This window comes from Mobula birostris, chromosome 11 (assembly GCF_030028105.1).
Source record: "Mobula birostris isolate sMobBir1 chromosome 11, sMobBir1.hap1, whole genome shotgun sequence".
Classification (NCBI taxonomy): Eukaryota; Metazoa; Chordata; class Chondrichthyes; order Myliobatiformes; family Myliobatidae; genus Mobula; species Mobula birostris.
The window spans coordinates 35,033,372-35,055,283 of record NC_092380.1 but is presented as its reverse complement, the minus strand read 5'-3'; the positions used below and the strand labels follow the sequence as shown (position 1 = coordinate 35,055,283).

General features: G+C 43.9%; 1 protein-coding gene across 2 annotated transcripts in view; it reads left to right on the top strand.

Annotated features, from left to right (window-relative positions):
• Positions 1-21,912, top strand: part of LOC140205019 (histone-lysine N-methyltransferase KMT5C-like) — a 45,118-nt gene that overhangs the window by 9,078 nt on the left and 14,128 nt on the right. For both annotated transcript variants that reach the window (XM_072272087.1, XM_072272089.1), the window contains 3 exons: positions 871-1,036; positions 3,440-3,549; positions 12,357-12,520. In XM_072272087.1, coding sequence (XP_072128188.1) covers positions 871-1,036; positions 3,440-3,549; positions 12,357-12,520 — 440 coding nt within the window. The remainder of the gene's footprint in view (positions 1-870; positions 1,037-3,439; positions 3,550-12,356; positions 12,521-21,912) is intronic.

The window sequence follows — 21,912 nt, the reverse complement described above, 5'->3', positions numbered from 1 at the left end:
TGTACACCATCTGGTCCAGGTGACTTATCTACCTTCAGATCTTTCTGTTTCCGAAGAACCTCCCTAGCAATGGTAACTTCACACTTCATGACCCCTGATAACTGGAACCTCCACCATACTGCTAGTGTCTTAATTATTACCTCTCCAGCATCATTTTCCAGTGGTCCGATATCTACTCCCACCTCTCTTTTAGACTTTATGCATCTGAAGAAACTTTTGGCATCCTCTTTAATATTATTGGCTAGCTTACTTTTGTATTCCATCTTTACCTTCTTAATGTCTTAATGACTTTTTAGTTGTCTTTTGTTGGTATTTGAAAACTTCCCAATCCTCTAACTTCCCACTAATTTTTATTAATATAATAATAAACTCTCTTGTTAGCCACAGCTGTGTCATCTTTCCTTTAGAATACTTCTTCCTGTTTGGGATGTATGTGTCCTGTGCCTTCCAAATTGCTTCCAGAAATTCCAGCCATTGCTGGTCTACCATCATCTTTTCCAATCAATTATGGCCATCTCCTCTGTCATGCCTCTGTAATTTCCTTTCCCATGGTTTTCACTCCATCTTCCCACTCGACTGTCTATTGTGGCCATGCAGACATTTGACTCAATCTGTGACCTATCTGCCTCTGGTCTCCATAAGGAAATGTTTATTTAGAATAACAAAGTCCAAACAAAAAATCAAGAAATTATATTGTGAGAAATACTACACAAATTTTTCTTTGATTGCTGACTTTCTTCCATTTGAACTATATTTTAGTATTAAACTTTTGGAAAATACTCTGATACCTGCAGGGCCTCTTATTGTCTTCTTGCTTGAGTCTGAAGCCATAAGCCTAACTCTAAGTGACGAATTTTTATTTCATTCCAGCCATCGACCAGTCGTAAGGAGGCACCAATACCTCAGGGATATTCTTCAAAAATTTCTTAAGTCACAGGATTTGGAAACTGTGTATCGAGCGTTGACTCTGGGTGACTGGGCCTGGCACTACTTCTTGCACAAAACGTCTCTTGAAGAAGAAATATTCAAAGCTCAGGTGAGTGAACAAGTGAATGTTTTTGCTTTTACCTTTTCGTGAAAGTTCTGAGCCTTGCCAGAAGCAGTTTCATAAATACCCAGTCACCATGCCCAGTTGTCCTGCTTGAGCCCAGATAGAATCCTGCAAGCAGTTCAGCTGTGAGAATTGTGGCCACGTGCTTTTTCCCAACCTCACTCGTGTCTGCATCTTTATTTTAAAGTTCATTATCGTTCAAACATACACATGTATACACCTGAACAAAACATCATTTCTCTTGGTTCAAGGTGCAAAACACAGTACATGTAGCCACACGCAGCACATATTAGATTAGATTAGATTATGAGGACACTCAGTCCTCGTTTATTGTCATTTAGAAATGCATGCGTTAAAAAATGATACAATGTTCCTCCAGAAAGATATCACAGAAACACAGGACAAACCAAGACTAAAACTGACAAAACTGCATAATTATAACGTATAGTTTCAACAGTGCAAAGCAATACTGTATTTTGATAAAGAGCAGACCATGGGCACGGTAAAAAAAAATCTCATGTCCCGATAGCCCCATCATCTCACACAGGCGGCAGAAGGAGAAACTCTTCCTGCCATGAACCCCCAAGCGCCGCAAACTTGCCGATGCATTGGAATCACCCGACCACAGCCGACTCTGAGTCCATCCGAAAACTTCGAGCCTCCGACACTGAGCACCAAGCACCATCTCTGCCGAGCACTTCGACCCCGCCCCGGCCGCCGAGCAACAAACAAAGCTGAGGACTTGGGGCCTTCCCCTCCGGAGATTCTGGATCACACAGTAGCAACGGCAGCGAAACAGGCATTTCAGAAGTTTCACCAGATGTTCCTCCGTGCTCTCATGTCCGTCTCCATCAAATCAGGATTGTGCACAGCACCCTACTTGACAGATAACAGACATCATTGACAGGAGTGGTCGCTGCAAGCTGCGTCGTGCCGCCATCTTCTCCTCCTTATAGTTACAATCCAGCACATAGAGACAAAATAATACCACCTGAGTGGCCAGATCGATAGAGTGTGACATGCACAGACTGTGAGAAGTTCTCCAGTTCTTACCCCTGGTCTTATTCTAACTTTTTCCGGTGAAGCCTCTGCCTCAGTTTCAGGTGGCATTTCAACATCATGTGGTGTATTCTCCTGCTAACTACCAGGACGAGACTGTGTAACACACCTATGTACTGATTAGGGCATTTTCTACAACTTTCAGAAGCAGTTATAAATCTCAGAGCTGAAGCTTATTTACCCAAGTGCTGCTTTTCTAAATGGTTCCATTTTATTCCTCAATTTGGTCTCCATAGTGCACCATTGCGCTGGAGTAGGTTCCCCAAGTATTGGCAACAATCGGGTACATAATATGGCTATCCAAGTAGTCATTTTTAACTGTGGGTCAACTTCACAGCACCTAGAGTATGCAGACAGCAAGATCTATCGTTAATTTTCACTTCATATCCCCCTCCTATTTCCCCAGTCGTAGGCTCTCTACCACATGTAATAGTCCCATCTATATCAACTAACTTGTTTTAATATAAGTAACAAATCTGAGGTCTCAGTTGATAGGGACAATTGAAAACAATTCGTATAACCTTGTAAATATGAATCAGCATTTTTTTTCTAAAATTCTTTTAATGTTGTAATCCATTTAATGTGTTCTGTATTTCAGACCATAAGATACAGGAGCGGAATTAAGCCATTTGACCCATCAAGTCTGCTCTGCCATTTGATCATGGCTAATGGCAGAGCAGACTTGATGGGTAAAATGGCTTCTGCTCCTGTATTTTATGGTCTTATATACAAAACATATTAAGTGGACTACAAAATTATCCCTCAACCCCATTCTCCTGCCTTCTCACCATAATCTTTGATACCTCTACTAATCAGGAACCTATCAACATACTCTTTAAATACACTCAGTGACTTGGCCTCCACAACCATCTGTGGCAATTAATTCCACAGATTCACCACCCTCTGGATAAAGAAATTCCTCCTCATCTCTGTTCTAAAGTGTCTTCCTTGTATTATAAAGCTGTGCCCTGTGGTCCTATACTCCCCTACCGTAGGAGACATCCTCTCAATATCCACTCCATCTAAGTCTTTCAGTATTTGATAGTTTTCAATGAGATTCCCCCTCATAATAATCAAAAGCTCCACAACTCATTCCCGACGAGGTCTGCAGCAGTTGTGGTATTTCAGATCATTTGAAGCTCAGCCCCAGAATAGAGAAAACATTTGTTTGTTTATACACGTGTACAGAAATAATAAAAATATACACATTGTAAAAACAAGCAAATATATACGCAGGCACGTGTGTGTGAATAAAGTTTACTCTTTAAAATGATCTTTCAGAGAAATATGTTTATTTGATGAATTCCTGAAATTTTGACCCTACTTTAGGTATTTCGTTACCTTCGAATATTCCTACCTGAAAGTGGCTTTGAAATTCTCCCGTGTAATCGATATTCTTCAGAATCCAATGGAGCCAAGATAGTGTCATTGAGAAAGTGGTATGTTTCCTCGCCTTTAATGGGATCTGTGACAAGGGTTAAGATAATGGCCTTTCACTTAACTAATTTGTGCTGAAGTTACAACCAGATTAATGAGATAAAATATGTTAATTTGGAATATGTAAAGATAAAGTTTAGTATTATTTCTCACATGTACATTGCAACATACAGTGAAATGCCTTATTTGCATCAAATCAAATCAAGGATTGTGCTGGGCAGCCTGCAATTGTTACACATTTCCGGTGCCAACATAGCATGCTGACAAATCACTAACCCTAAAGCCTGATCTATACTTCTGCGTCAACACATCGCTGTAAGTACTGCGTCGCCGCAAGCCCTACGCAAAGCCAACGCGGATCCCTATGCCAGAGCCTGCGTTGCTGCAACGCGCACCTCTCCCAAAATGTAACCGCGCGTCGCGGCAATGCAGAACGCAGCAGCTGTGATTGGTCCGCTTGGTAGCATCAAATTTCATCCTACGCTGCAATAGCTTCCCATTGGGCGACTGAAGGGCAGGGAAGGAACTCTGGCTGCAATGCGTTCCATAAAGCTTTACAGACCTCCGAAATTATGGAGGACACATTTCGCTTTTACAAAAAAAGACACTTGCGTCTTGTTTACCGGGAGAAAGACTACCATGACCATGAAGCCTTGCGCGGGCAGGTGAGTGCACATGCGTGACGTGCGTGAATTGCAGAGCGGCGCAGACACACCAACGTACAAGTATAAATGCTCACAATGCGCGTAAGTCACTTGCGTAAGTTACGGCGTCCAGTTAACGCAGAAGTATAAATCAGGCTTTACTGTACATCTTTGGAATGTGGGAGGAAACCGGAAGAAATGCATGCAGTCACAGGGAAAATGTAGAAAACTCCTTACGAGCTGCAGCAGGAATTGAACCCAGGTTACTGGCATTGTAATAGCGTTAGGCTAACTGCTGTGCTACTGTGCACCTAATCACAAGTTTAAGGTCCACTATAAGACCTGACCATTAAGCCCAGGCTAACTTTTCATGACACTTTCGTATATGACTTTGGATAAGGAACTAAACAGGAGCCTGCCTATGCATTTTAGACCATAAGAACACAAGTCATAGATCAGAATTAAGCTGTTTTGCCCATGGAATCTTCTCTGCCATTTGATCATAGCTGATTTATTTTCCTCAAACCCCAATCTGTAACTTTTGACACCCTTACTAATCAAAAAACCTTCTCCCTGTAATCTTTGATGCCCTCACTGATTAAAAACCTTTATTTTGTAATCTTTGACGCCCTTACCAATCAAGAACCTATCAACCTCTGCTACAAATATACCTAATGACTTGGTCAGCACAGCTGCTTGTGGCAATGAATTCCACTGAATTACCACTCTCTGGCTGAAGAAGTTCCTCCTCATGTCTGTTCTAGAGGGATATCCTTATATTCTGAGGCTGTGCCTTCTGGTCGTATACTCTCCCATTAATGGAAGCATTGCTCCACATCCACTTTATCCAGGCCTTTCAATATTCAATAGGTTTCAATGAGATCACCCCCCCCCACTCCCATCCTTCTAAACTCCAGTGAATACAGCCCAGAGCCATCAAATGCTCCTCATAGGATAACAAAATCTTCAGGACTCTAGATCCTTGCAACAGAGCATTGTGTCTGTTCCCCTGACGATGCCACACCCAATTATAACTACATTTCTCTTCTCTTCCTCCCTCCCACCCCCGAAATGATTTTGAGGCAAAGAAGATGGTTTTCGACTTCAGGAGAACCCGCACCATTCACACACACCCCTTTTTGCATCGGCGACACAACATTGGAAACTGCAAGCAGTTTCAAGTTCCTGGGAGTGCACATCTCATGGTCCCAAAACACATTCTACACAAATAGGAAAGCCCACCAAGGCCTCCACTCTCTGCGGAGGTTGAAGAGAGCTGGACTATGTACGTATACTCACATCATTCTACAGATGCACTGAAGAGAGCATCCTAACAAGCTACATCACTGCATGGTACAGAAACTGCACTGCAGCGAACAGAAGGGTCTGCAGAGGGTAGTCAAAACTGCCCAGTGCATCACCGACACCAGGCTGCCCACCATCAAGGACATACGTACAGAAACCAGTAACATTATGAAGGATCCCACCCACCCTGTTCATGGACTGTTTGTCTCACTCCCATCAGGGAGGAGGCTATCTAGCATCCACACCAGGACACCAGACTCAAAAACAGTTACTTTCCCCAAGCAGTAGGGCTAATCAATACCTCCACTCACTAACCCACCCCTCCACAAACCCCAACCACCACTACTTTATCATTTCCTGTCAGTCACTCTATGTACGGTGACTTATGTTGTAGTGATAGTAAATTACAGCACAGAAACAGCCCCTTTGGCCCAACTCATCAATACTGAACCATTTAAGCTGTCTGGTCCCATCAACCTGCACCTGCACCACAACCATCTATACCCCTATTTTCCATGTACCTGTCCAAACTTCTCCTGATTGTTGAAATCGAGTTCACATGCACCACTTGCACTGGCAGCTCATTCACACTCTCACGACCCTCTGAGTGAAGAAATTTCCTCTCATGTTCTCCCTTAAAATTCTCATCTTTCACCCTTAACTCATGACCTCTAGTTTTAGTCATTGGAAGAAGCTGCTTGCATTTACCCTATCGGGTACCCCTCATAATTTTGTACACCTCTATCAAATCTCCCCTCAGTCTTCTACATTTCAAGGAATAAAGTCCTAACTGATTCAATCTTTCCTTTTAACTCAGGTCCTCCAGTCCTGGTAACATGCTCGTAAATCTTCACTGTGCTCTTTTAACCTTATTTGCATCTTTCCTGTAAGTAGGTGACCAAAACTGCACACAATACTCCAAATTATCTTGTAAACAGCTTCAACATGACATCACATCTCCTGCACTCAATGCTTTGATTTATGAAGGCAAATGTGCCAAAAGCTTTCTTTACAACCCTAACTACCCATGCCCCCACTTTCAAAGAATTGTGGACCTGTATTCCCAGATCACTTTGTTCTACCGCACTCCTCAGTGCCAATGTGTAAGACATATCATGGTTGGTTCTACCAAAGTGCAACACCTCACACTTGACTACATTAAATTCCATCTTCCATTTTTCCAGCTGCAAGCTTTGATAGTTTTCCTCACTGTCCACGAGACCACCCCCCCCCCCCCCAATCTTGGTGTCAGCCACAAATTTGCTGATCCAGTTTACATTATCATCCCAATTGTTGATATAGATGACAAACAAGAACGGACCCAGCAGCACTCCACTAGTTACATGCCTCCAGTCAGAAAGCCAACTGTCTACTACTACTCTCTGGCTCCTCCCACAAAGCCAATGTCTAATCCAATTTACTACTTCATCTTGAATGCCAAGTGACTGAATCTTCCTGACCAACCTGCCATGCGGGACCTTGTCAAATGCCTCGCTAAAGTCCATGTAGACAACATCCACTGCCTTGTCTTCATCAACTTTCCTGGTAACTTCCTCAAAACTCTATAAGATTGGTTAGACACAACCTACCACGCACAAAGTCATCCTGACTATCCCTAGTCAGTTACTGTCTATGAAAGTGTTCTGATATCTGGTCCCTTAGAATAGTTCCATTAACTTTCTCCCTACTTACATCAGGCTTCCCGGCCTATAATTCCTGGTTTGATTTTAGAGCCTTTCTTAATTGTCAGAACAACATTAGCTATCCTCCAATGCTCCAGTACCTCACCTGTCGCTGAGGATGACTTAAATATCTGTGCTAGGGCTCCTGCAATTTCTGCACTTGCCTCCCGTAGGGTCAGAGGGAACACCTTGTCAGGCCCTGGGGATTTACCCAAATTAATTTGTCTTCAGACTGCACACACCTCCTCTGTAATCTGTTATCAGGTCCATGATCTTGCTACTGCTTTGCCTCACTTCTGTAGTCTCTGTGTCTGTCTCCTGAGAAAATATAGCTGCAAAAAATCAATTTAATGACTCCCCCAACACACATAAAAGTTGCTGGTGAACGCAGCAGGCCAGGCAGCATCTCTAGGAAGAGGTGCAGTCGACGTTTCAGGCCGAGACCCTTTGTCAGGACTAACTTAGTCTCGGAAGGGTCTCGGCCTGAAACGTCGACTGTTCCTCTTCCTAGAGATGCTGCCTGGCCTGCTGCATTCGCCAGCAACTTTGATGTGTGTTGCTTGAATTTCCAGCATCTGCAGAATTCTTGTTGTTTGCGTTAATGACTCCCCCATCTCTTTTGGCTCCACACATAGATTACTATTCTGATCTTCCAGAAGACCAATTATCCCCTGCTCTTAACCTATTTGTAGAATCCCTAAGGATTCTCCTTTACCTTGTCTGCTAGGGCTACCTCATGCCTTCTTTTACCCTCCTGATTTCTGTCTTAAGTTTTCCCTTGCATTCCATAAGTACCTAATTTGTTCCTTCTGTCCTATATGCTGTGCACTTCTTTTTTTTCCTTAACCAGGGGCTCAGTTTTTCCTGAAAACTAAGGTTCCTAAAGCTGCTACCTTTACCTTTTATTTTGACAGGCACATACAAGCTTTGTACTCTCAAAATTTCACTTTTGAAGGCCTCCCACTTACCAAGTACACCTTTGGCAAAAAACAGCCTGCCCCAATCCACACTTGCCAGGTCCTTTCTGATATCATCAAAATTGGCCTTTCTGCAATTTAGAATCTCATCCCATGGACCAGACCTATCCTTTTCCATATTTACTTTGAAGCTAATGTCATTATAGTCACTAGATGCAAAGTTATCTTGTCTCATTCCCTAATAAGCAGACCAAGTGTCACAAACTCTCTCGTTGGGACTTCTATGTACTGAACATGTTTGACAAACACTATCCCATCTAGTCCTTTTACTGTACGGGAGTCCCAGTCAAAATCTGGACAACTAATATCGCCTACTGTAACAACCTTATGTTTCTTGCAACAGTTTGTCCTGTGCCTACCGTGAGATCAAAACGTGAGGTTCCATATATTGACTGCCCCCCAGTAATAAAACCTAAAATTTGCTAAACCTAAACCTCCATTCTTTTTAGCTTTTTGAAGATGAACTTTATTTAGTCGAGAAAGTTTATTTTTCCATATATATGAAGATATGATAGAATCCAGACAGTCAAAAAAGGATTTAGGAATATAAACGGGTAAGGCCTGTAAAAGGTGTAAAAATTTAGACAAGATATTCATTTTAATAGAATTAATTCGGCCAATCGACGATAATGAAAGGGGCAACCATTTTGATAGTGCCCTTTTTACATTTCTTGTTACATACACCTGTTAGGGTGCATTCTCCAGTTACCTTATAAGGTAACCGTTGCCTTCAGCCAAGAGCAGATGTCATCAGGTGGTTCCCAACCTTCACCGAGTGTTTCGACCCTCAACCACAACACTCTCCAGCTGGTGGGCCAGCAGTGGTGGCCAAATCACTGCCCATCTGCTCCTGGCTTCCAGCTTACCTCCTGTTGCCTACTCCAAATCCAACAAGAGGCTCGTTCTGCCTCTTCCCCCATCCTACGAGCTGCTTGTTTTTCGCTCCTTTCATCCAGGCCCAGACCTGACAACAACCGCCATGCTGATTTGGCTGGGAAACCTCTGCAGCCGATCTCCACAGGGAACAACCATGCCTGCCATCCCTTGTCTTTACACTCCTGCACTAAGGGCTGGTACTTCAAGGCCTCTCTCTTGTGGGCCTCTACCCATCCCTCCTCCCAGTCAGCTCAACCAGAATTATTTTCTTGTCTTCAGTTGAGCACAGTACAATGTCCGGGCGTAGGGTTGTGTGCACCACATCCGGGAACTGCAACCTCCTTCCCACATTGACCTTCATCTCCCAGGACCTGGCCGTTAGCAGCAGATTGGGCTTTGGTTGTTTGGTTACAAAAGGCCTGGCTCCCTCTTTGATGAAGGTGATGGCCTTCCTCAAATCTGTGCCAGCCGTCCTCTCCCGCTCTAGCGTGTCAGCAAGAGCGAGAAGCACCTTAGCATGGCGCCACCTATACCATCCTTGAGTTAGAGCTGTTTTACACCCCGACAGTATATGAGCCAGTGACCCCTTATGACCGCAGAGCTTACAGTTTGGGTCCTCTCTCGTCCCCCATGTGTACAGATGTAATTGTGAACATAATTCAGTAAGGTAAGAAAATTTGCTTTAAGTAAATATTTATAATTCTTAGTAATTGTTACACCCAAATAAGTAAATTGATTTCTTACAATTTTAAAAGGAAGGTTAGTATTAATTGATACCAAATTGTTCAAAGGAAAAAGTTCACTCTTATGAAAATTTAGTTTATATCCTGAAAATTGACCAAAACAGGAGAGTAAGGAAAGTGCAGAAACCATAGAAACCATAGAAACTACAGCACAGAAACAGGCCTTTTGGCCCTTCTTGGCTGTGCTGAACCATTTTCTGCCTAGTCCCACTGACCTGCACACGGACCATATCCCTCCATACACCTCCCATCCATGTATCTGTCCAATTTATTCTTAAATGTTAAAAAAGAACCCACATTTACCACCTCATCTGGCAGCTCATTCCATACTCCCACCACTCTCTGTGTGAAGAAGCCCCCCCTAATGTTCCCTTTAAACTTTTCCCCCCTCACCCTTAACCCATGTCCTCTGGTTTTTTTCTCCCCTTGCTCAGTGGAAAAAGCCTGCTTGCATTCACTCTATCTATACCCATCATAATTTTATATACCTCTATCAAATCTCCCCTCACTCTTCTACGATCCAGGGAATAAAGTTCTAACCTATTCAACCTTTCTCTGTAACTGAGTTTCTCAAGTCCCGGCAACATCCTTGTAAACCTTCTCTGCACTCTTTCAACCTTACTTATATCCTTCCTGTAATTTGGTGACCAAAACTGAACACAATACTCCAGATTCGGCCTCACCAATGCCGTATACAACCTCATCATAACATTCCAGCTGTTATACTCAATACTTTGATTAATAAAGGCCAATGTACCAAAAGCTCTCTTTACGACCCTATCTACTTGTGACGCCACTTTTAGGGAATTTTGTATCTGTATTCCCAGATCCCTCTGTTCCACTGCACTCCTCAGTGCCTTACCTTTAACCCTGTATGTTCTACCTTGGTTTGACCTTCCAATATGCAATACCTCACACTTGTCTGTATTCAAGGTAATTCAACTTTCTTACAGACAGCGGCAGGAATTGAACCCTGGTCAGTGGCGTTGTAAAGCGATGCAGTAGCTGCTATGCTACCATGAGAGGCATAGATGGGTTTCAGAGTCTGAATCAGAAAGCGTGACGGTTATCAAAAAGTTGAAGCTAAAGTCTGACCTGAGCCTTGTGGCCCATCAGGCCGGTGCTTATGCCGGTTTCTGTATCAAAAAGTAGGGAGGCATAAATTCAAGTTGAGAGGAAAGAGTTTTAAAAGAAATTTGAGGGTTAATTTTTTTTAAACACGGAGTGCTTGATATTTGGAACTCGTCGGAGGAGGTGGTAAAAAGAAATATAACCACTTTGTTTTGGACAAGCACTTAAAGTAGGCAATGCATAGAAGGTTATGAACCTAATGTGTGCAAATACACTCAGTGACCACTGCATTAGTTACCTTCTGTACCTAATAAGGTGGTCACTGAATGTATGTTTGTGGTCTTCTGCTGCAGTAGCCCATCTTCTTCAAGGTTTGACATGTTGTGTGTTTGGAAATGGTCCTCTGCACACCAGTGTTGTAACGTGAGGTTCTTGAGGTATTGTCATCCTCCTGTCAGTTTGAACTAATCTGGCCATTCTCCTGTGACAAGGCCATTCTCTCAATTGCAAGGCATTTTCGCCCACAGGACTGCTGCTCGCTGGTTGCTTTTGTTTTGCTTTTTGCACTATAGAGACTGTACTGTGAAAATCCCAGGAGAGCAGCAGTTTTTGAGATACTCAAACCAACTATTGTGACACCAACAATCAATCTATGGTCACTAAGATCACATTTCTTCCCCATTCTGATGTTTGTTCTGAACAACAATTGAAGCTCTTGACTACGTCTGCATACTTTTATGCATTGAGCTGCTGTCACATGATCGGCTGATTTGATATTTACATTAACAAACAGGTGGCCACTGAATGTATGCAGTATTAATGTAGTCAGGAGGAAGAAGGATAACATTGACATGAAGGGCTGAAGGGCCCATTTTGTACTGTACAATTGATTATTGTTAACATTTCTAACAGATGGAATTTTATAAAACTGTGAGAGGTATACAGTAGATAGAATAAGTAGGTGGTACCTTTTTTCTCCAGGGCCGAAATTCGAATACTAAAGGAAATGCATTTAAGATGAGTGAGGCTAAGCTTAAAGGAGTAAGTTTTTTTTTTGCGCGGACAGTGGTGGATGCCTGGAATGTGCTGCCAGGGTGGTAGTGGAAGCATGTATGATAGAAGTATTTAAGAAGTGTTTAAGGAGGGAATAGAGGGACATGGACCAGCACTGCTGGGTTGTTGGTAGAGGTAGATACATTAGGGACATTTAAGAGATGTTTCGACAGGCACATGGATGAAAGATAAGCGGAGGTCTATGTAGGAGGGAAGGGTTAGAGTGGGTTTCAAAAGTCTTAGAGTAGGTTTAAAAGGGCTTGTACTGTGCTGTAATGTTCTCTGTGCAGACAGAAGGGATTAGGTGTCATTAGCTTAATTAGTTTGGCAGAACATCACTGCTGTGTCCTTGACTGGGATGACCTAACATAACAAAGTGTGCAGACTTGTTGTCTTCATTTTGCAAACAGTGAGTGCTTTTCTCCTGTTTAATTGGCACTTTTGTTCCTGTTCAAAAGGAAAGAGAATGATAAGATTGAACTGCTTGTTGGCTGCTTGGCAGAGCTTTCCGAAGAGGATGAGTCCCTCCTGCGTCCTGGAGAGAATGACTTCAGTGTGATGTACTCGACCAGAAAGAAATGTGCTCAGCTCTGGCTAGGGCCCGCATCCTTCATCAACCATGGTATGTTTGTACACTTGGTCCTCTATTTAACAGTGGAAGAAATGAAAAAACTCGTAGAGAATGTGCCGTTGTTGCAAATGTTTCCTTGTTTTACTTTATAGAATCGTACACTTAGAGAAAGTACAGTGCCTTGTAAAAGTATTCAGTCCCCCAACTCTTTGTTCAGATAAATGAGTACTACAAGTAATTTTTGACCAATTTAACTGAGAATTTTTATTTGTGAATCATATGCTCCTTTTTTCACAGTAGAGCCCAAAAAGCAGGGAAATTGTAAAGCATGAAAAACTAAAAATTCAAAACCTGAAATGTCAGCAGTTCAAAAGTATTCACTCCCCTTTGCTCAGTACTTAGTTGAAACACCTCTCGCAGCTATTACAGCCAGTAATAACCTTTGTGCAACATGATGGAGCAAGGTTTACCCATTCCTCCTAGTTAAATTGCTTAAACTGTGCCAGGTTAGTTTGGGAGCAACAGTGAGGTCTTGCCAAAGATTTTGATCGGATACGGTCAGTACTCTGACTGGGCAACTCAACAACATCAATTTTCTTCACTTGAAGCCACTCCTTGGTTGATTGCTCTCGCATTGTGCTTTGTGTTGTTGTCTAGTGAAAGACTAACTTCCTCCCCAGTGGCAGAGGCTAGCAAATTTTTATGCAAGATCTCTCTGTATTTAGCAGCATTCGTCTTCCAGTCAGTTCTGGCCAGATTTCCAGTCCCTGCTGCTGATAAGCATCCCTACAGCATGATTTTACACATTTTACAGTAGGGATGGTGTTACCTGGCTGATGTGCAGTATATTAGATTTATGCCACTCGTACTGCTAAATGTTGAGGCCAAAAAGTTCCACTCTGTCTCTTCCAACCACAAGACCTTCTTCCACCTTACAGTATCTTCTAAGTGACGCTTTGCAAAGTCTTTACAGGAAAGGATATGCATTTTTTTTTATTAGGGTTCTTCCTTGCCACTCTTCTATAAATACCCTTTCTATGCAAGGCCTTAGAGATTGTAGAGCCATGAACCTCAACTCCAGTTGGAGCTACTGACTTCAGCAGCTCACTCAGTGTGAATGTTGGCATCAAAGTAGCCTCTCTTACAAGTGCCATTATTCTCCAGTGACTAAGTTTAGAGGGGCGGCCTGACCTAGGCAGTGTGACAGTGGTTTCATATTGTTTCTACTTTTTCACAATTGACTGCACTGAGCTCTGCCTTTCACTGCCTTTGAGATAGTCTCGTACCCTTCCACCAGATTTGTGCTTCTCTATTATCATTTCGCTGACGTGTCTTGAATGCTTTTTTGTCTGCATTTTTTTGGAATGCATGTTGGTTTGGTCTGCTGAAGATCTACCATACTCTTGGACCATACAGAGAGAGCGGGTATTTACACTGTTCTTATGAATTCGTTGAAAGCAGGTAATCCTCCAATTTTCTACATCAACTAATTGGGTGAGTAGTATATTGCACCTGAGGAAAGTTAGCGTAGAAATTACAAATGGGATGAATACTTTCTCAGCCTCAATTTTGATTTTTAATTTTTAGTAAATTGTTGACAGGTTTTGGAATTTTTCTTTTGATTTGACATGATGCACAATGTTTTGTAGAGTAGCTCAAAAATCCTACTTCAATATATTTTAAGTTTAGAAATTTAGACAGTAAACTGTGAAAACAGTTGTGGGGGCTGAATACTTTTTCAAGTCACTGTATATATTATGTCTTGAAAGTTAGCTGCAGGACGTTCTGGAGCGGGAGGGTGAACAGCCAGTGGTCGTGGTGCACACAGGTACCAACGATATAGGTAAAAAACGGGATGAGGTCCTACAAGGTGAACTTAGGGAGTTAGGAGATAAACTAAACAGTAGGACCACAAAGGTAATAATCTCTGCATTACTACCAGTGCCACGTGCTAGTCAGAGTAGAAATAAGAGGATATTTCAGATGAATACGTGGCTTGAAAAATGGTGCAAGGGGGAGAGATTCAAATTTCTGGGGCATTGGAACCAGTTCTGGAGGAGGTGGGACCGGTACAAATAGGACGGTCTGCACCTGGGCTGGACTGGAACCAATGTCCTAGGGGGAGCGTTTGCTACTGTTGTTCAGGAGAATTTAAACTAATGTGGCAGGGGGATGGGAACAAGTGCAGAGAGACAGAGGGGTGTAAAATGAGGGTAGAAGCAAAAAGTAGTAATGTGAAAAGTAAAAGTGGCAGGCTGGCAAACCCAGGGCAAAAATCAAAAAGGGCCACTTTTCAACATAATTGTATAAAGGCTAAGAGTGTTGTAAAAGCAAGCCTGAAGGCTTTGTGTGTCAATGCAAGGAGCATTCGTAACAAGGTGGATGAATTGAAGTGCAAGTAGTTATTAATGAATATGATATAGTTGGGATCACAGAGACATGGCTCCAGGGTGACCAAGGATAGGAGCTCAACATTCAGGGATATTCAATATTCAGGAGGGATAGACATGAAAGAAAAGGAGATGGGTGGCATTGCTAGTTAGAGAGGAGATTAACGCAATAGAAAGGAAGGACATTAGCCGGGAGGATGTGGAATCAATATGGGTAGAGCTGCATAACACTAAGGGGCAGAAAACGCTGGTGGGAGTTGCGTACAGGCTACCTAACAGTAGTAGTGAGGTTGGGGATGGCATTAAACAGGAAATTAGAAATGCGTGCAATAAAGGAACAGCAGTTATAATGGGTGACTTCAATCTATATATAGATTGGGTGAACCAAATTGGTAAGGGTGCTGAGGAAGAGGATTTCTTGGAATGTATGCAGGATAGTTTTCTGAACCAACGTGTCGAGGAACCAACTAGAGAGCAGGCCATTCTGGACCAGCTTTGTGTCACTGGCAATGAGGAAGGGTTAGTTAGCAATCTTGTCGTGCAAGGCCCCTTGGGTAAGAGTGATCATAATTCGGTGGAATTCTTCATTAAGATGGAGAGTGATATAGTTAATTCAGAAACAAGGGTTCTGAACTTAAAGAAGGGTAACTTTGAAGGTATGAGATGTGAATTAGCTAAGATAGACTGGCAAATGATACTTAAAAGGTTGACGGTGGATATGCAATGGCAAGCATTTAAAGATCGCATGGATGAACTACAACAATTGTTTATCCCAGTTTGGCAAAAGAATAAACCAGGAAAGGTAGTGCATCCGTGGCTGACAAGGGAAATTAGGGATAGTATCAATTCCAAAGAAGAAACATACAAATTAGCCAGAAAAAGCGGCACACCTGAGGACTGGGAGAAATTCAGAATCCAGCAGAGGAGGACAAAGGGCTTAATTAGGAAAGGGAAAAAAGATTTTGAGAGAAAGCTGGCAGGGAACATAAAAACTGATAGTAAAAGCTTTTATAGATATGTGAAAAGAAAAAGATTGGTTAAGACAAATGTAGGTCCCTTACAGTCAGAAACAGGTGAATTGATCATGGGGAACAAGGACATGGCAGACCAATTGAATAACTACTTTGGTTCTGTCTTCACTAAGGAGGACATAAATAATATTCTAGAAATAGGGGACCAGGGGTCTTGTGAGATGGAGGAACTGAGGGAAATTAGTAGGGAAGTGGTGTTAGGTAAATTGAAGGGATGAAGGCAGATAAATCCCCAGGGCCAGATGGTCTGCATCCCAGAGTGCTTAAGGAAGTAGCCCAAGAAATAGGGATGCATTAGTGATAATTTTTCAAAACTCTTTAGATTCTGGATTAGTTCCTGAGGATTTGAGGGTGGCTAATGTAACCCCGCTTTTTAAAAAAGGAGGGAGAGAGAAACCGGGGAATTATAGACCGATAAGCCTGACATCGGTGGTGGGGAAAATGCTAGAGTCAGTTATCAAAGATGTGATAACAGCACATTTGGAAAGCGGTGAAATCATTGGACAAAGTCAGCTTGGATTTGAGAAAGGAAAATCATGTCTGATGAATCTCATAGAATTTTTTGAGGATGTAACTAGTAGAGTGGATAGGGGAGAACCAGTGGATGTGGTATATTTGGATTTTCAAAAGGCTCTTGACAAGGTCCCACACAGGAGATTGGTGTGCAAACTTAAAGCACATGGTATTGATGTGGATAAAGAATTGGTTGGCAGACAGGAAGCAAAGAGTGGGAATAAACAGGACCTTTTCAGAATGGCAGGCAGTGACTAATGGGGTACCGCAAGGCTCAGTGCTGGGACCCCAGTTGTTTACATTATATATTAATGACTTAGACAAGGGAATTGAATGCTGCATCTTCAAGCTTGCGGATGACACAAAGCTGGGTGGCAGTGTTAGCTGTGAGGAGGATGCTAAGAGGATGCAGGGTGACTTGGATAGGTTAGGTGAGTGGGCAAATTCATGGCAGATGCAATTTGATGTGGATAAATGTGAGGTTATCCACTTTGGTGGCAAGAACAGGAAAACAGATTATTATCTGAATCGTGGCTGATTAGGAAAAGGGGAGGTGCAACAAGACCTGGGTGTCATTATACACCAGTCATTGAAAGTGGGCATGCAGGTACAGCAGGTGGTGAAAAAGGCGAATGCAAGAGGATCTTCATAGCAAGAGGATTCGAGTACAGGGGCAGGGAGGTACTACTGCAGTTGTACAAGGCCTTGGTGAGACCACACCTGGAGTATTGTGTGCAGTTTTGGTCCCCTAATCTGAGGAAAGACGTTCTTGCCATAGAGGGGATACAAAGAAGGTTCACCAGATTGATTCCTGGGATGGCAGGACTTTCATATGATGAAAGACTGGATCGACTAGGCTTATACTCTTTGGAATTTTCAAAGATTGAGGGGGGATCTGATTGAAATGTATAAAATTCAAAAGGGATTGGACAGGCTAGATGCAGGAAGATTGTTCCCAATGTTGGGGAAGTCCAGAACGAGGGGTCATAGTTTGAGGATAAAGGGGAAGCCTTTTAGGACCGAGATGAGGAAAACCTTCTTCACACAGAGAGTGGTGAATCTGTGGAGTTCTCTGCCATAGGAAACAGTTCAGGCCAGTTCATTGGCTATATTTAAGAGGGAGTTAGATAAGGCCCTTGTGGCTAAAGGGATCGGGGGTATGGAGAGAAGACAGGTATAGGGTTCTGAGTTGGATGATCAGCCATGATTGTACTGAATGGCGGTGCAGGTTCGAAGGGCCAAATGGCCTACCCTGCACCTATTTTCAATGTTTCTATGTCAGGTCTGGATGTTAAGCTGACTTGTTTGTTGAAGTGTCACTGAAAGGACATTGTCATTGGTGCTCTGATTTATTTGCCCTGTTCATAGAGCCAGACTAGCTGACTCTGAAATAGCTTGGTATCAGCTAATGATGCAGCATAAAGTTTTAATGACACCTCAAGACTGGAACAAGGAGCATTGAGTCAGTCTTTGGATTCTATTTTGTTCGAACTACAACCTGTGGTGGCACGGTAGCATATCGGTTAGCATAATGCTTTGCACCACCAACTCCCACTGCTGTCCGCAAGGATCTTGTACATTCTCCCCGCAACCACGGGTTCCTCTGGGTGCTCTGTTTTCCTCCCACAATCCAAAGGCATATGGGTTAGTAACAGTTAGTAAGTTGTGGGCATGCTATGTTATCACTGGTTTGTGCCAGTAAATTATGAAATAAGTCCAGGACCAGCCTATCGGCTCAGGGTGTCTGACCCTCCAAGGGAGGAGTTGTAAAGTTTGATGGCCACAGGCAGGAATGAATCTGTGCTGCATCTCGGTGGAATGAGTCTCTGGCTGAATATACTCCTGTGCCCACCCAGTACATTATGTAGTGGATGGGAGACATTGACCAAGATGGCATGCAACTTAGACAGCATCCTCTTTTCAGACACCACCGTGAGAGAGTCCAGTTCCATCCCCACAACATCACTGGCCTTACGAATGAGTTTGTTGATTCTGTTGGTGTCTGCTACCCTCAGCGTGCTGCCCCAGCACACAACAGCAAACATGATAGCACTGGCCACCACAGACTCGTAGAACATCCTCAGCATCGTCCGGCAGATGTTAAAGGACCTCAGTCTCCTCAGGAAATAGAGACGGCTCTGACCCTTCTTGTAGACAGCCTCAGTGTTCTTAGACCAGTCCAGTTTATTGTCAATTTGTATCCCCAGGTATTTGTAATCCTCCACCATGTTCACACTGACCCCCTGGATGGAAACAGGGGTCACTGGTACCTTAGCTCTCCTCAGGTCTACCACCAGCTCCTTAGTCTTTTTCACATTAAGCTGCAGATAATTCTGCTCACACCATGTGACAAAGTTTCCTACCGTAGCCCTGTACTCAACCTCATCTCCCTTGCTGATGCATCCAACTATGGCAGAGTCATCCGAAAACTTCTGAAGATGACAAGACTCTGTGCAGTAGTTGATGTCCGAGGTGTAAATGGTGAAGAGGAAGGGAGACAAGACAGTCCCCTGTGGAGCCCCAGTGCTGCTGATCACTCTGTCGGACACACAGTGTTGCAAGCACACGTACTGTGGTCTGCCAGTCAGGTAATCAAGAATCCATGATACCAGGGAAGCATCCACCTGCATCGTTGTCAGCTGCTCCCCCAGCAGAGCAGGGCGGATGGTGTTGAACTCACTGGAGAAGTCAAAAAACATGACCCTCACAGTGCTCGCTGGCTTATCCAGCTGGGCATAGACACGGTTCAGCAGGTAGACGATGGCATCCTCAACTCCTAGTTGGGGCTGGTAGGCGAACTGGAGGGGATCTAAGTGTGGCCTGACCATAAGCCGGAGCAGCTCCAGAACAAGTCTCTCCAGGGTCTTCATGATGTGGGAAGTCAATGCCACCGGTCTGTAGTCATTGAGGCCGCTGGGGTGTGGCGTCTTCGGCACAGGGACGAGGCAGGACGTCTTTCACAGTACAGGAACCTTCTGGAGCCTTAGGCTCATGTTGAATACATGGCAAAGTACTCCACATAGCTGAGAGTCTGCTCTGCTATTCCATCATGGAAGTACTCCACATAGCTGAGAGTCTGCTCTGCTATTCCATCATGGCTGATTTATTATCCCTCTCAGCTCTTGCTTTCTCCACATAACTTGTGATGCCCTGACTAATCAAGAACCTATCAACCTCCACTTTAAATATACCAATGACTTAGCCTCCACAACTGTCTGTGACAATGAATTCTACTACCCTCTGGCTAGAGAAATTCTAAATGGATGTCCCTCTATTCTGAGGCTATGCCCTCTGGTCCTAGACTCACACACTATAGGAAACAGCCTCTCACATCTACTCTGTTCAATATTCAATAGGTTTCAGTGAGATTCCCATCCCCCTATTCTTCTAAGCTCTGGCAAGTACAGGCCCAGAGTCATCAAACACTCCTCACGCATTAACCTTTTCATTCCCAGAATCATTCTTGTGAACGTCCTCTTGTCCCTCTCCAATGTCAGCACTTCTTTTCTTGAATAATGATCCCAAAACTGCTCACAGTATTCCAAGTGTGGTCTGACCAATGCCTTATGAAGCCTCAGCGTTTACATCCTTGTGGGCATTGGGATAGCAACCCCATCCCTAGTGCTACAGAAGTGCCTACAGAAGCTCCAAAGGCCTCATCCCTGAGAGAAGAAGGACACACCATAACGATGGGCTTCACCTGGGAAAACCTGAAATACTGGTGCAGGACAGAGGACTCTAATAATCTGTAGTAGGGGTGAGGAGCTTCAGAAGAAAAAAAATGACATCCTTGTTTTAATATTCTAGTCCTGTGGAAGTGAATGCTAAAATTTCATTTGCCTTCTTTACTACCGGATCAGCCTGCAAATTAACCTTTAGAGAATCCTTTATGAGTGCTTCCAAGTCCATTTGCGCCTCAGATTTTTGAACTTTTTTCCCCCGTTTAGAAAATAGTCTGTGCCTTTATTCTTTCCAAAGTGCATGACCAGGCAGTTCCCAACATGATATTCCATCTGCCATTTCTTTGTCCATTCTTCCAGTCTGTCCAAATCCTTCTGCAGACTCCCTGATTCCTCAGCACTACCTGCATCTCCACCTAACTTCGTATCGTCCGCAAACTTGGCTACAAAGCCATCAGTTCCATCATCCAAATCATTGCAATATAGTGTGAAATGAAGTGGTACCAACACTGACCCCTTGTGGAACACTACTAGTCGCCAGCAGACAATCAGAAAGGCCTCCTTTATTCCCACTCTTTGCCTCCTGCCAGTCAGCCAATCTTCCATCCATGCTGGTATCTTTCCTGTAATACAAGGAGCTCTTAGCTTGCTAGGCAGCCTCATGTATGGCACCTTGTCAAAGGTCTTTTGAAAATCCAAGTACACAACATTCACTGAATCTCTTTGTCTATCCTTCTTATTTCCTCAAAGAATTCCAACAAATTTGACTAACAACACACATCAAAGTTGCTGGTGAACGCAGCAGGCCAAGCAGCATCTGTGGGAAGAGGTGCAGTCGATGTTTCAAGCCGAGACCCTTCGTCAGGACTAACTGAAGGAAGAGTGAGTAAGGGATTTGAAAGTTGGAGGGGGAGGGGGAGATCCAAAATGATAGGAGAAGACAGGAGGGGGAGGGATGGAGCCAAGAGCTGGACAGGTGATAGGCAAAAGGGGATACGAGAGGATCATGGGACAGGAGGTCTGGGAAGAAAGACAAGGATGGGGCGGGGGGGGGGACCCGGAGGATGGGCACGAAGTATATTCAGAGGGACAGAGGGAGAAAAAAGAGAGTGAGAGAAAGAATGTGTGCATGAAAATAAGTAACAGATGGGGTACGAGGGGGAGGCGGGGCCTTAGCGGAAGTTAGAGAAGTCGATGTTCATGCCATCAGGTTGGAGGCTACCCAGGCGGAATATAAGGTGTTGTTCCTCCAACCTGAGTGTGGCTTCATCTCCACAGTAGAGGAGGCCGTGGACAGACACGTCAGAATGGGAATGGGATGTGGAATCAAAATGTGTGGCCACTGGGAGATCCTGCTTTCTCTGGCGGACAGAGCGTAGATGTTCAGCAAAGCGGTCTCCCAGTCTGCGTCGGTCTCACCAATATATAAAAGGCCACATCGGGAGCACCGGACGCAGTATATCACCCCAGTCGACCCACAGGTGAAGTGTTGCCTCACCTGGAAGGACTGTTTGGGGCCCTGAATGGTGGTAAGGGAGGAAGTGTAAGGGCATGTGTAGCACTTGTTCCGCTTACACGGATAAGTGCCAGGAGGGATATCAGTGGGGAGGGATGGGGGGGATGAATGGACAAGGGAGTTGTGTAGGGAGCGATCCCTGCGGAATGCAGAGAGAGGGGGGGAAGGAAAGATGTGCTTAGTGGTAGGATCCCGTTGGAGGTGGTGGAAGTTACGGAGAATAATATGTTGGACCCGGAGGATGGTGGGGTGGTAGGTGAGGACCAGGGGAACCCTATTCCTAGTGGGGTGGCGGGAGGATGGAGTGAGAGCA